At 40.6% G+C, this 13160-nt stretch overlaps 1 protein-coding gene across 1 annotated transcript in view; it reads right to left on the reverse strand.

Annotated features, from left to right (window-relative positions):
• Positions 1-1634: 1634 nt before the first annotated feature.
• LOC144269550 (dynamin-3-like) overlaps positions 1635-13160 on the reverse strand; it is a 125007-nt gene continuing 113481 nt past the window's right edge. The window contains exons 15-17 of the mRNA XM_077825337.1: positions 11857-11886; positions 1874-1987; positions 1635-1688 (exon numbers count right to left, since the gene is read on the reverse strand). Coding sequence (XP_077681463.1) covers positions 1635-1688; positions 1874-1987; positions 11857-11886 — 198 coding nt within the window. The remainder of the gene's footprint in view (positions 1689-1873; positions 1988-11856; positions 11887-13160) is intronic.

Raw genomic sequence — 13160 nt, forward strand, 5'->3', positions numbered from 1 at the left:
CCATCCCAAAATCATAGAATATCAGGGTTGGAAGGGACCTCAGGAAGTCATCTACTCCAACCCCCTGCTCAAAGCAGAACCAATCCCCAATTTTTGGCCCAGATCCCTAAATGGCCCCTTAAGGATTGAACTCACAACTCTGGGTTTAGCACATCAATGCTCAAACCACTGAGCTATCCCTCCCCACTCCCTCAGTGGTTTGAGCATTGACGTGCTAAACCCAGGGTTGTGAGTTCAATCCTGAAGGGGGCCATTTAGGGATCTGAGGCAAAAATTGGGGATTAAAAATAAGGACCAGCTCCTGCAAACACTACTACTAAAGTCACTACTTGTGGTAGCAAGCACTATACTCAGTGGTTGCAGGGGCCAGGCCTTGACACAATATGTTACATGTAAAGAAACTGCATTGTAAGATTTCTACCCAGTGTGTCTAGAAGCAAGGATGCTGAAGTATAATATTAATAAAGTAAAAACAAAAAAATTAAGGGAGGCAACAGTGACAACGAGCAAGACAAACGTTGGAAACTGACTTTTTAGAGCTTGCTAGAAAAACATTTTCCCCCTGCCAAAGATGAAATTTTCTTCAGAAAAACCCAAAATCTTTCCAATTGAAAACTGCTGAAATTTGAAAACATTTTGGGTTTGGGCTGAAAAGTTCCAGTTTCAGATGAAAATACAAACATATGAAGAAAGCACACACTGAAAATTTGTGTGTAACTGAAGACCTGGTTTTCACTTGAAAATAAAGTCGATGGAAAATTTTCAGTCAAAACCTACTAATTTTAAATTGAAGACATTCAAGCACAGAACAAAGAGTCCCATAGTTAAACTTTTATTTAAGAAAAATTAAGAACAGGACTACTGTAGAGTAGTGGGGATGAGGGGTTTCAAAATGTAAGCCTGGATATTTAGGTAGTTTTACATCCTCAAGCATGGAAGGAAAAACGTTTTTCTAACATCTTTATGTCACTGCTGAGACCATTAGAAATCCAACAATCACATCGAAGCAGGCTGGATCGCAACAAGTCAATATCCAAAGCTATCTAACAGGCTCAAACGAGGACACAGTCTGAATATCATATTATAGGAATGTCCTTCTTTAGCTCTTGCCTGTTAACTACAAATTCATTCATATTAACAATGGTATTCCTTACCAAGGTACCTTTATATCTGATCATCAGTATGGCAAGCTGAAAAATGTAGCTAACACTACTAGAAATGTTTCTACTTCATTTTAGACATTTCACAACTTTAGGCAAAAACCTAGCTGTATTACAAAATATATCTAATTTTAATTGCTTATGGAAATAACAATCATAAGAAAAAGCAAAGAAAACCAAGGTTACTCCAACCTGGAAGCTGACAACCAACTAGATGGCAGGACATCATATGCACAGATGTGACCAGGCTGGGCTTGATGGAAGAACAAGCCACAGACAAGTAATACTGCACTGTTCCCAGTGTCTACAAAGAAGCTCCAGGATGAAATGATGATGATGGGGAAAACAACTTGACACTTTATGACTAACTTACACATTAACTGTAATGAAATCCAAATGAAACAGCTAATAGCAACCAGAAAAGTCTGGTATATTCTCTTATCTTGACTCTTAAAAGAAGTAAGCGTTAAAGATCTAGAGTAAATAATTAGTGTTCCCAAAAAGTTGGTAGAGAAATTTCAGTCGGATCTTAAAGCAGAAGAAATACTGAGAACTGCAAGAGCGGGGATCACACTAAGGAAGTGCTAAATTAGATTACAAGAGAGAATACATACTAAATGCAAATTCAGTATAAACAAAGTTAAAATCTTAACATTAGGAGCTGTGAATGAATACCAGAGTGACTGATGTCTGCAAACGAACTGTGTCTTTACCTCATCATCTTTATACCAGGACAAGCTTTCTGCAGTCAGAACAAACCAGTACTCCTTGGACCCCCCTTTCATGATGCCGATATTGTTGATGGTAAGCCAGCCTTTCCGGATCACCTGTACAGGATTGTAAGTCAACAGACATGTATTAATCGCCAGTCACTCATTCACGAAGCACAATTCGGTTTCTAAATTCATTCTTTTGACTAAAAAACTGCTTTACCAATAAAAGGTGCGCTTTTCAGTCATTGACAAATTTGGAATATAATTTCCACAGGTTCTGATGACCACAAGAAAAAAGCAATATAGAAGAGAATGAATTTTGTGGGGGAGGGGGCTTGGAGGGAAAAGAGATGCCTAAGGACTATCCTCACGTATATATACTATAAAGTATACGGTTGAATAACAGATGTGTGATCTCGATACTATTTGCTTGCAGTGTAGAAACACATTGTGAAAACCCATACAAAAAACAAAAGGTATAAAAAGGATGGTTGCTTTCACTGCTCTGATGCTGCTATTTTTTTAGATCTGGGAGGTCAATTGTGGAGTAGGAATCGTGAGCTAGGACCAGACCATACTTCCTCTCTGGAGCAGTCAGTGGCTTCTGGAAACCTTACCCTTCAGAGAAAAAAGCAGTAACAGAAAAGTAGAGAGTTCAAGGCAAGGGAATAGAGGTGAGGAACAAGAGAAACAGAGGAGGAAAGAAAGGAGCAAAGAGCAGAAAGGAAAGAAAAAAGGAGGTTGGGATGCAGAGAAAGAAGAAAAATGAGACTGACTGGAGAGAACAGAAGGGAAACAAAATGGAAGAATAGAGAGAGAAGGGAGTATAGAAACCAACGCTAAGGTTAAGAGGAAAATCATGCAGGAAAAATGGAGAGCAAGAGAAAATTGGGGAGGGATAACAGGACTCAAGTGGCAAAATGGAAGGAAGAGGACAGGTCAGCAGAGACATTTAAAGAAAGTATGAGTACAAAGGTCCACTGAGCTTTCTGATAAAACTATGACTAGTTCAGTAAAAGTTTCAGAGTAGCAGCCATGTTAGTCTGCTTCCGCAAAAAGAAAAGGAGGACTTGTGGCACCTTAGAGACTAACAAATTTATTTGAGCATAAGCTTTCATGAGCTACAGCTCACTTCATCGGATGCATTCAGTGGAAAATACAGTGGGGAGATTTATATACACACAGAACATGAAACAGTGGGTGTTACCATACACACTGTAACAAGAGTGATCAGGTAAGGTGAGCTATTACCAGCAGGAGAGTAGGGGGCAGGGAACCTTTTGTAGTGATAATCAAGGTGGGCTATTTCCAGCAGTTGACAAGAACATCTGAGGAATAGTGGGGGGGGATAAACATGGGGAAATAGTTTTACTTTGTGTAATGACGCATCCACTCCCAGTCTTTATTCAAGCCTAAGTTAATTGTATCTAGTTTGCAAATTAATTCCAATTCAGCAGTCTCTCGTTGGAGTCTGTTTTTGAAGTTTTTTTGTTGAAGAATTGCCACTTTCAGGTCTGTAATCGAGTGACCAAAGAGATTGGAGTGTTCTCCGACTGGTTTTTGAATGTTATAATTCTTGACGTCTGATTTGTGTCCATTTATACTTTTATGTAGAGACTGTCCAGTTTGACCAATGTACATGGCAGAGGGGCATTGCTGGCACATGATGGCATATATCACATTGGTAGATGTGCTGGTGAATGACTTCTGATAGTGTGGCTGATGTGATCAGGCCCTATGATGGTGTCCCCTGAATAGATATGTGGACACAGTTGGCAACGGGCAAGTCTGAATTTAAAAGGAAAAGGAAAAGGGTTCACTGCATTACATACACCATACAATGAAGTCTTCCAAATCTCTCTGCGAACTCATGTCAATTTCCACTATTTCTTCCCAAGATCTCGTTTACTTGCTTACGAAAGATTGGGAGTGTGGTTGAAAATGCTCTGAGAGAAATTTTTCAAAAAGTGCTTATACTTCCAGTGACTACTACAGAAGCATGGAGTTATGCAATCAAATGGAGGTTGCTGCTTACTTTTATGGATAAGCACTTGGGCTGTGGCAAACTTCTCAGAGACTTCCAATCTCAGCCTGCTCCAACATCAGCAGCAGACAAGAGACAAACAATTCGAAGTCTGCTTCATGGTCAATAATCAAAGTCTGAAACTTCCAAGTATATTTCCCTCAATGTGCACATATAATAAGCTCTGTCAATGCCAATAGCTTTGATATGTACGCAGTGAGAATACCTTGTACTCATTAATAACAAAGCCAACTGAAAAGGGGATGAGGTGCCCTACCACCCGTTATTGCTGACAAAAGGTGGAAAAATGTCTGCAACTATAAATTTAGCACCTTTTGTTGCAGCTTTCCACAAAGGCTGAGACTGCAGAAAAGCTTATGCTATCAGTCCCTGATCAACGCTGATGTTGCTTTGCAAAGCAAATGGGCAAACATGGCTTCTGAATGTTTTTAGAGGTGCATTTTCAAACATCTCAGTCCTTAAAATATCTTTAACCCATTCACTCCAAAGCCACAGCTAGAAAACGTGCCAGAAAAATGGAACATTGGTGGCACAAAGTTAATTTACATCTTCCAGTTCCAGGAAGGGAAGCTGAAATTTTGCACCTACCATAGCCTCAAACAAACAAAGAAGGACTAAAAATGCAGTAAAACCATTGCAAGTTCTACATGGAGCGGAATATAGGCGTTGGGAGGGAGAAAGGTGACTCTTCAGAACCCAGCAATGTGACAACCCAATACACAGCTGCACATAAGGTGCTCTGGCCACGCTATTCAAGTGGTAAGAGTGTAGCAATTTTGCTCTGATATTTAGTCTTAAAAATGGATTGACCAATCTTGTGGCATCACTATGCACTTCCATGGGGGAGATCATGGCTCTGGGTACTAAACATGGTACCCAAATGCCTGGGTTTTCCTGGAGTGGACAGAGCACTACAAAGTCAGCTCCTGCGCGGAAGAAGCATCTCAGGTCATTCTTGAGCAGTGCGGATGGGTACCAGAAGCAGTTGCATCTTCCCTCCTAAGCAGACAATCTATGACAAATGACCCTGGGGTAATAAATAGGCAGGAATGGGAAAATCTGTTGATTCTCTTGGAAAGGACTGGACCTCCCTTGGAAAAATGTTTATCTTTTCCTAGCTAAAAAACAAAAATGAAGCACATAACCCAAATGACTAATTAATTTTGTCTCATTGAAAATAAATAAAGTTGGCCCTCTCTTCCTTGACTTAGCGAGGACCTACACAGACTAAATTAATTTCAGGTAGGTCAGCAATCAGACAGTAATAGTTTTCAAATCACTAGTGACCAGGCCTGGCCTCAAACCAGCAGTCTAGAGAAGAAGAGCTCTGTAAGTCTGAAAAAGGCAGGCAATGTTCACTTAAAGCAGCCCACCCTGTTACCAGCTGTTGAACCTGCAGGGAGAGAATTAAGTTGGTTCTATCAGCCCACTGAGGTTGGTGACTCATTAATAGGGCCCCACCAAATTCACGGCCATGAAAAAAGCGTCACAGACTGTGAAATCTGGTCTACCCCCATGAAATCTGTACAGGAAATCTGGTTTTGTGTATGCTTTTACCCTATATTACACAGATTTCATGGGGGAAACAAGCATTTCTCAAATTGGGGGTCCTGACCCAAAAGGGAGTTGCAGGGGGTCACAAGGTTATTTTAGGGGTGGGCTGCAGTATTGCCACCCTTACTTCTGTGCTGCCTTCAGAGCTTGACGGCTGGAGAGCGGTGGCTGTTAGCCAGGTGCCCAGATCTGAAGGCAGTGCCCTGCCAGCAGCAGCAGCGCAGAAGAGTGCCAATACTTTACCATGCCACCCTTCTGTGCTGCTGCCTTCAGAGCTGGGAGGCCGAAGAGTGGTGGCTGCTGACTGAGGGCCCAGCTCTGCAAACAGAATCACAGAAGTAAGCATAGCAATACCATACCATGCCATCCTCACTTCTGCACTGTTGCTGGCAGCAGCTATGCCTACAGAGCCGGGCTCCCACTCTCCAGCTGCGCAATTCTGAAGGCAGCATCACCACCACCAGCAGTACAGAAGTAAGGGTAGCAGTATCGCAACCCCTTCTACAATAACCTTGCGACTCCTCCACAACACCTTTTTGGGTCAGGACCCCTACAATTACAACACCAAGAAATTTTAGATTTAAATAGCTGAAATCATGAAATTTATGATTTTTAAAATCCTATGACCGTGAAATTTACCACAATTGACCGTTAATTTGCTAGGGCCCTACTCATTAACATACTAAGGGCTTATCTCCACTTACTGGGGGATCAACACATGGCAATCAGTCCACTGGGGGTCACGATCGACTGCCGATCGATCTCCCATCAATTTCGGTACTCCGCTGGAACGAGAAGCATAAGGTAAGTCGACAGGAGAGTTTCTCCTGTCAACCCAGCACAGTGTAGACAGCGCAATAAGTCGACTTAAGGTACATCAACTCCAGCTATGTTAGTCACATAACTAGAGTTGCATAACTTAGGTCAATTTAGCCCCATAGTATAGACCTGTCCTAAGACATAACAGAAACAGGAGTGGCTCTCTAGAGGGAGAATCTAGGGTGTGGGCTGATCAGTATGGAGGGAGCCACCAGGCGTTGAGCAGAAGTTTGTCATCTTGTTAACCTCCATCTTAATCAAACCAAACCCCAAACAGGGGGAGTTTTTACTCTGATATATTGTAGTGTATGGATAATGTGTTCGAGAGGAGGTTGGGAAAGGCATCACAACATCAGTCCAATGACCCATCAGATTCTTTTAAGATGTATTTTACGATATCTAGCAAAGTGTATGGATACCCTTCCAGTACACAATCTCTAACCAGAAACAACCATTTTGCCTATCCAGACATATTTATCAGCCTTCAAACAACTTATGAAGAGTACAGTGACATAGAACCGCAATAATATAATTAAACAAAGCAAAATTAAAGGAATGCTGTGGCGTGGTACACGTTTTAGACATATGAGTCAGGAAGTTATGATTTCCCCCCCCGCCGCACAAGTTTAACTTAGCCTCCTAATAGGGACAATGACAGTTACACAGCGGCCACTGAATGCCCCAAAGCACCCCGCAAATGTTACAGCTTCACAACAACTGTGTGAAGAAGGTATTCCTTGCATTTTACAAAGAAAGAAACTGAGGTATGGGGAAGCCAAGTGACTGGATTCCTTTCAACTGCACCACAATGCTTGTAATTTAAAATATTCCCATGCTCAGTAGAGAGCAAGGCACGAAATGGGAAGCAGCAGAAAGGCAGCCAGACTGATGCTATAGTTAAAGTTGGTTTGGGACAGGGAGCCGGAAAAGATTCAGAGAGGGAGTTGCCACTCTAGAAATGAACAGTTGGGTGCAAGGAGGGATTCACAGATGAATAGCTAAGTGCAGTTTCCGTGTATCTGAAGTTGATGAACACAAACAGGGAAGGAAGGTAGCATACTGTGCATTGGGATACTAGAATAATTTCCTTTGTTCTGAACATTTTATAAAACCAATAATGAAACAGTCACTTTTTTTCTGCAACTCAGGAAAACACGCATTCTAGCTGAGGGCTCAGTATGGGCTATTTTTAAGCATTTATTTAAGCCTAAGAAACACTTTAACAACTTTCTTTGCTGGCCAGGAAGGAACTCCCCATAATGTGGCTCCCAGCAGAGGACCCTTCTGTGATCCCGGCAACTCTGCTGACAGAGCCTCACAGATATACAACCGCCAGTGGGTGAATGCAAAAGCAAGCTGGCTTGCTGATACTACTGTCAGTCACTCCTCCATTAGGTCTATCCAGTAGAGGAATGAAGCTGCCAGCTGTTTCCTCAAAGAATCCTGCTTGTGGGAGATTGGATCCAGCTGCCATTCCCACAAAGCACTGGGTTGTGTCAGTGGCAGGACACCGGATTGAGGCAATACCCTCAGCCTGTGTGTTTTTCAAGGAATGTTGCTGAATTTCCACTAATCGACCAACATGCACGTCCCCATTAAAATAGAGCACTACACTCCCTAAACATACTGAAATCTGCAAAGGAGCAGCAGACCAAAATATCAAGCAACTGGAGACTTATGGTGGATGTTACAGGAGGGAAGGGAATCTAGAGGTGTGCTGATGGCTGGGGAGTGAGCTTGAGGTTGCAAGTTATTTTCAGTGAATTGTACAGGTTCCTAGAACTTCACATGGGCACATTTTATATACAGAACTACAGCAAATCAACAGAATTTCAATACATTCAGGACCAAGCAACGTTGTGTGATAAGGGCTCAGACAATGCCATGTACTCAAAGGAACGCTATCTGGTTAAGTATTCATGTCCTGGTTTTCAGAAGGTGCTGAACTCCCACTAGTCTTCCATTGATTTCACCTCTGAAAATCAAGCAACTTTTTAAAAATAAATTTCCTTGCCTGTAAAACAGATAAGGCATTTAAAACAAAAACATTTCCATTTTAATAATCCAGTTTAGTTTTAACCATTGTGCTGTTTACACTTTGCACTACTCTCGACTTGGATAGTGACAAAAGAGAGTAATTATTTCCATTATTGTTCAGACGCCTGTGATGGGACATTCACCCCACACTAGCCCTAGAGGGGTTAATATAGGCAAGAGAGGCCAACTAGCAATCGGCTGCACCTGAAGGGGAGCTGGGACAGTGAGGCTTAATTGTGAATAAAGCTCACCTGGATAGAAAGAGGCAGGACTTCTATAAAGCCTGGAGCCGGTAACAGTGGGGGCGGGGAGGGCTACATGTGAGGAAGCCTGCAGTCACACCCTCTGATACAAGGGGGGAGAGTAGGAGTCTGTCACAGGAGTGTAGGAAACAGTCCAGGGAAGAAACAATAAGGGCTGGGAGAACAGACGTGAATTGCTGGTTCAAGGAGCCCTAGATTGGAACCTGGAGTAGAGGGCAGGCCTGGGTTCTGCTACAAGCCACTGTGGCAGTGGTGCAGTTAGCACAGTGATAGGGCGGCTGCCTGAGCCTGTGTGGAGAGACACTTTGGTGAGACCCCGGAAAGGCAGGACAACTATGACGTGGCTAGAAGGCTAAATCACGAAGGGGAGGCACTGAAGCTCCTGACCAGCGAGAGAAGGACCACAGAGCGAGTGACTGAGGCAACCAGCTGAGTAACTGCAGGACAGGGTGCGGACAGAGGCGAGCTAATTCCCCAGATGAGCCACGAGGAGGTGTCACTGTCGGGCGCCAGTTACACCATCATTTCACTTTTGTGTTTGGGTTGCAAATATTGCAAGGAATATTTTTTTAAAATCATAATGCCAAATTCCACTCTGCATGTACCGGATATGAGTGACATGAGTTATGATCATCAGGAAGGTGAGAAACATAAGCCATGCCAGAAGTGAGTGGAGACAATATTCTGACTAGCAGCTGGATTGTGTGGACAGGATGAATGAAGGATGACACAGTTCCTTCCTTCAGGATTCTGATAGATAAACTTGGTGTCTGAAAAATGAAAAAATTTGGGGGGCGGATATGAGAGAGAGAGAGAGAGAGAGAGAGAGAGAGACTGTGTGTGTGTGTACACAAATCAGAAGGAAGTCATTCTGCAGATAGTTTCAGCTGCACAAAAACAAATCATATCTGCTCTCTTCCCTCTCCGCCATTTCACACTGGTAAACAGGAAAGCAGGATCTGATGGACAAAGGACAGATTTTTGTGAACTGCTTCACAACTTTACAGTTCCTTGCATCATTTAAGAGATTTCTGATTAATAAAGTAGAACAAAATATACTATGACTAAGTATTAAATAAGCGTGAACAGCTGTGCTAGCCACTCTTCAAAAGTAATGTTTGAGAGGTCATTTTAAGACTGACTGTCATTTGAACTGGCTGGGAAAGTCAGGGAAAAGAAGTGTGTGCAAATCTGAAGGTTAGGCACTGTAACAAGACAGGCATAAACAGGAGTTATTTGCTGAGTTAGCCATTATTTAAACAAGTAACTACACAATAGTTCCACTGAAACAATGTTAGTTGCATTGTAACTCCTAACACTGCTGCTTTAGCTCCCAATACTTGCAGTACAAAATTGTGTCACATCAGCACTGTCAAATTGGGGTACGAATTATAACAAACCAGGGGTAAGGCAACACCACAATGGATTTGTTTCTTAGGTCAAATGTGAAAAGTTCGCTCACACTATAGGCCAGTAGGGAATAATATCTTGGAGGAAATCAGGTCAGCTTCCAAGGATGGAAAACAGAACTAGTGAATGACTTGGATGCAACAGGTCCTTTGCAGTTGATTCAGAAAACAGTAGCAATATTGACTTGTCCTAGTGTAATTTCCCTGCTTTAATTAGTAGAGGACAAGGGTCAAAATATTCAACATATCTTCCATCATGTCTCATGTGAGTTTCTGGTTTGGGCTCATTATAGAAATAGGACCAAATTATTACATCCAAATTGTCTAAAAATAACTTGGACAACAATTTTGGATCCAAGATTCAGATTTATGACCTTCTCCAACTGTAATGGTTACTCCATATGGAGCAATATTGGATTTTGCCACTGAAAGTATCTTACGTTTTGTTCTATTTTAAAATAGATTTTTACATTAAAATGACAATGTTTAAAACACAAGTTTAGTGATGGTGACAAAAACCACAAATCTCACCACACAAAATATACAGTTAAGAGTTGGTCAGTCTTCATGGCCCAGATCTTGCTAGAAGCACTATGTAAAACAAAGTGTTACACTGATTATTTTATGCAGATGGGAAGACAGACTAACCTGTGGCTTAGAAAGAAACCTTGTTGAGTCAGGTCAAAACCTCAGGCGGTAGCAAAAAAAAAAAAAAAAAAAAGCCAAAGATTAAGCACAAGAAGATAAATTAATAGAGGGGAAAATGAGCAAAACTATACTTCACAGAACTGGGTATTATGCATTTTTCACAAAAAAGATGTCTGTATTTCTGATATGTGAAATAATTCTCTATATTATCATTATTCAAAGCACATTACAATCAAGTAGGAAACCCCAGTACCAGTCTGGATTAGTTTAATGATCTTTCCAACTGCTATTAGAGTCAGTTTTGTTTATGCCCTGTTGCCTTACTCAAAACTGAATATCATATTTATTTTAACTCAGTTTATAATGGTTATTGGTGTAATTTGGCAATATAATGACAAACTGGAATTAAATATATCCATTTTCATTATACAGGTCTTATCAAAGAACATATCATATGGCACCAAACAGCACTCGACTTTTACCACTTATATCCACCTGTCACTGAATTGGAAGAGTGGCTTGTTATAGAATTAACTCCTAAATGTTTAGAAAATAACTTACAATTAATAATGTAAAATGTATTCACCTAATATTTGGTGGAAGAACTGATAAAGTAAAAATCTATACTGTGACACACTGATCCTCCTACTGCTATGAAAAAAATGCTATGAAAGCTGTAGTGGTTTAAAAATTGTATCATTTTTTCTTTGAATTGTGCTTGTTGGAAAGGACTTTATGAGTTGTGACAAAAGGCATTTGTAAACAGTACATCCATTTAAGCAATAATTGATATTTCCCGTACTATAATTCACCTACCTTTCAAGAGGCAGAGCCTCCATATACTATAAACATCAAATAAGAAATATCCAATTTTTCCAATGATATAGTTTAAAAGGACATTGTTCATTAGTAAGTTTAGTTCATTTTAAGTCAATTTAATGAAGTAAGCTTAAACATAGATTTGGTTGAAAGCTTAACAACACTTTTTAAGTTGTACTAGTTCGGACTTGTAAGTCACAGCAGGTTAGTGGCAATGAAGGGATGAACTGCAATTACATTTCATTGAGAAGGTGTTAAATGTGAAATAGTTTCAAGGTAAAAAAAATTTAGTGGCTAGCATTAATTAAACTAATGAGTTAGAGACAAACTTTGCCCTTTGAGAAGCTAAATGAAAAAGCAACAATAAAGCTTACAAAACTTAGCTCGTACAATTTGCCGTGAAGGCGGTAGATTGGCTCCCTGAAATAGCAAAGAATTATAAAAATAAAGTTTTATTTCAGAAACATTTTCTCAATTCAGAAGTCATTTTGTCAAGCTCTTCTCACTTCCAAACAATTAAGGTAAATCAAACAGACTTTTGTTTTGTCTTATCTCCGAAATAAGTAAGGTTCAGCAAAGTCTTTTTACCAAGTTACCAATTTTGAGCTTTTTCTTTTAAAGCCAAAATTTTGTGGGGTTTTGCTGTTTTGTTTTGTTATTTTGAGAGACAAAATACAGTCACTCGGACTCAGGAATAGTTACTCCAATTTGTATATTTCTGGGACATAACAGAATTGGGTGGTTTTCCTTCTATAAGACAACCCCAAAGCAGATATAATTATGGCTTTGTCTACACTGGCAATTGAACAACAAAACTTTTGTCTTTCAGAGATGTCAAAAAAATACACTCCCAAAAGACAAAAGTTTTGCTGACGGTGCTCTCATACCGACAAAGCTAACCCCACTCTTTGGGGGTGGAAGTTTTTTGTCAGCCGGAGAGCTGAAAAACAGCGGCCACACTGCGTGACTTTTAGTAGCACGGCTCTAGCGACAAAGTCATGTCACTAAAAGCGGTGTAGTGTAGACACAGCCTTAGTGTTTGACATGTGTTCCTGCACAGTTATCGGAGACGGAAGTCTCTCTCTTTGGAGGGTCTTTGGAGCTGTTTCAGCCATTAGACCTTTCAGTTTTGTTTTGTTTTTAATCCTACCTGGCATGTAACTCCAAAACACATAGAAGAGGGTCAAGCTCTGGAGGTATCATTGCTTCCAAACTTTCCAGAAGCTAATGGACTATTTTGGCCAACATTTCAAAAATGAGTAGTGATTTTTGGTGCTTGTTATTTTGGGCACTCAACGTGAGACACTTTAAAGAGGTCTGATTTTCAGAAAGAGCTGAGTACTTGCCTTCGGCAAGTAAAGCTCCTTTAAAGCATCTCAAAATCACCATCCAAAAACGGAGGCACCCGTCAATACTGGTCCCTTTTGAAAAATCTTTGCTTTTAACTTTTCATTGTAATGTTTAATGCAGGAGCAATTAGATGTGAGAACAACATGCAAGCAAATAACCCAGATTAAAGGAAGTTGACTTCATTTTATTTTGACTATCCAAAATTGAAATCATCACAAATGAACACTGAGATACCATGATGTTTTTTTTATATGTTTTGCTTAAAAGACAAACACTCTGTGGAACCTTAGAAATATACAAGAATATATATTAAGGCTGGTTATATCAATCATCCTTAGTGTTTT

This window comes from Eretmochelys imbricata, chromosome 8, assembly GCF_965152235.1.
Source record: "Eretmochelys imbricata isolate rEreImb1 chromosome 8, rEreImb1.hap1, whole genome shotgun sequence".
NCBI classification, from domain to species: Eukaryota; Metazoa; Chordata; order Testudines; family Cheloniidae; genus Eretmochelys; species Eretmochelys imbricata.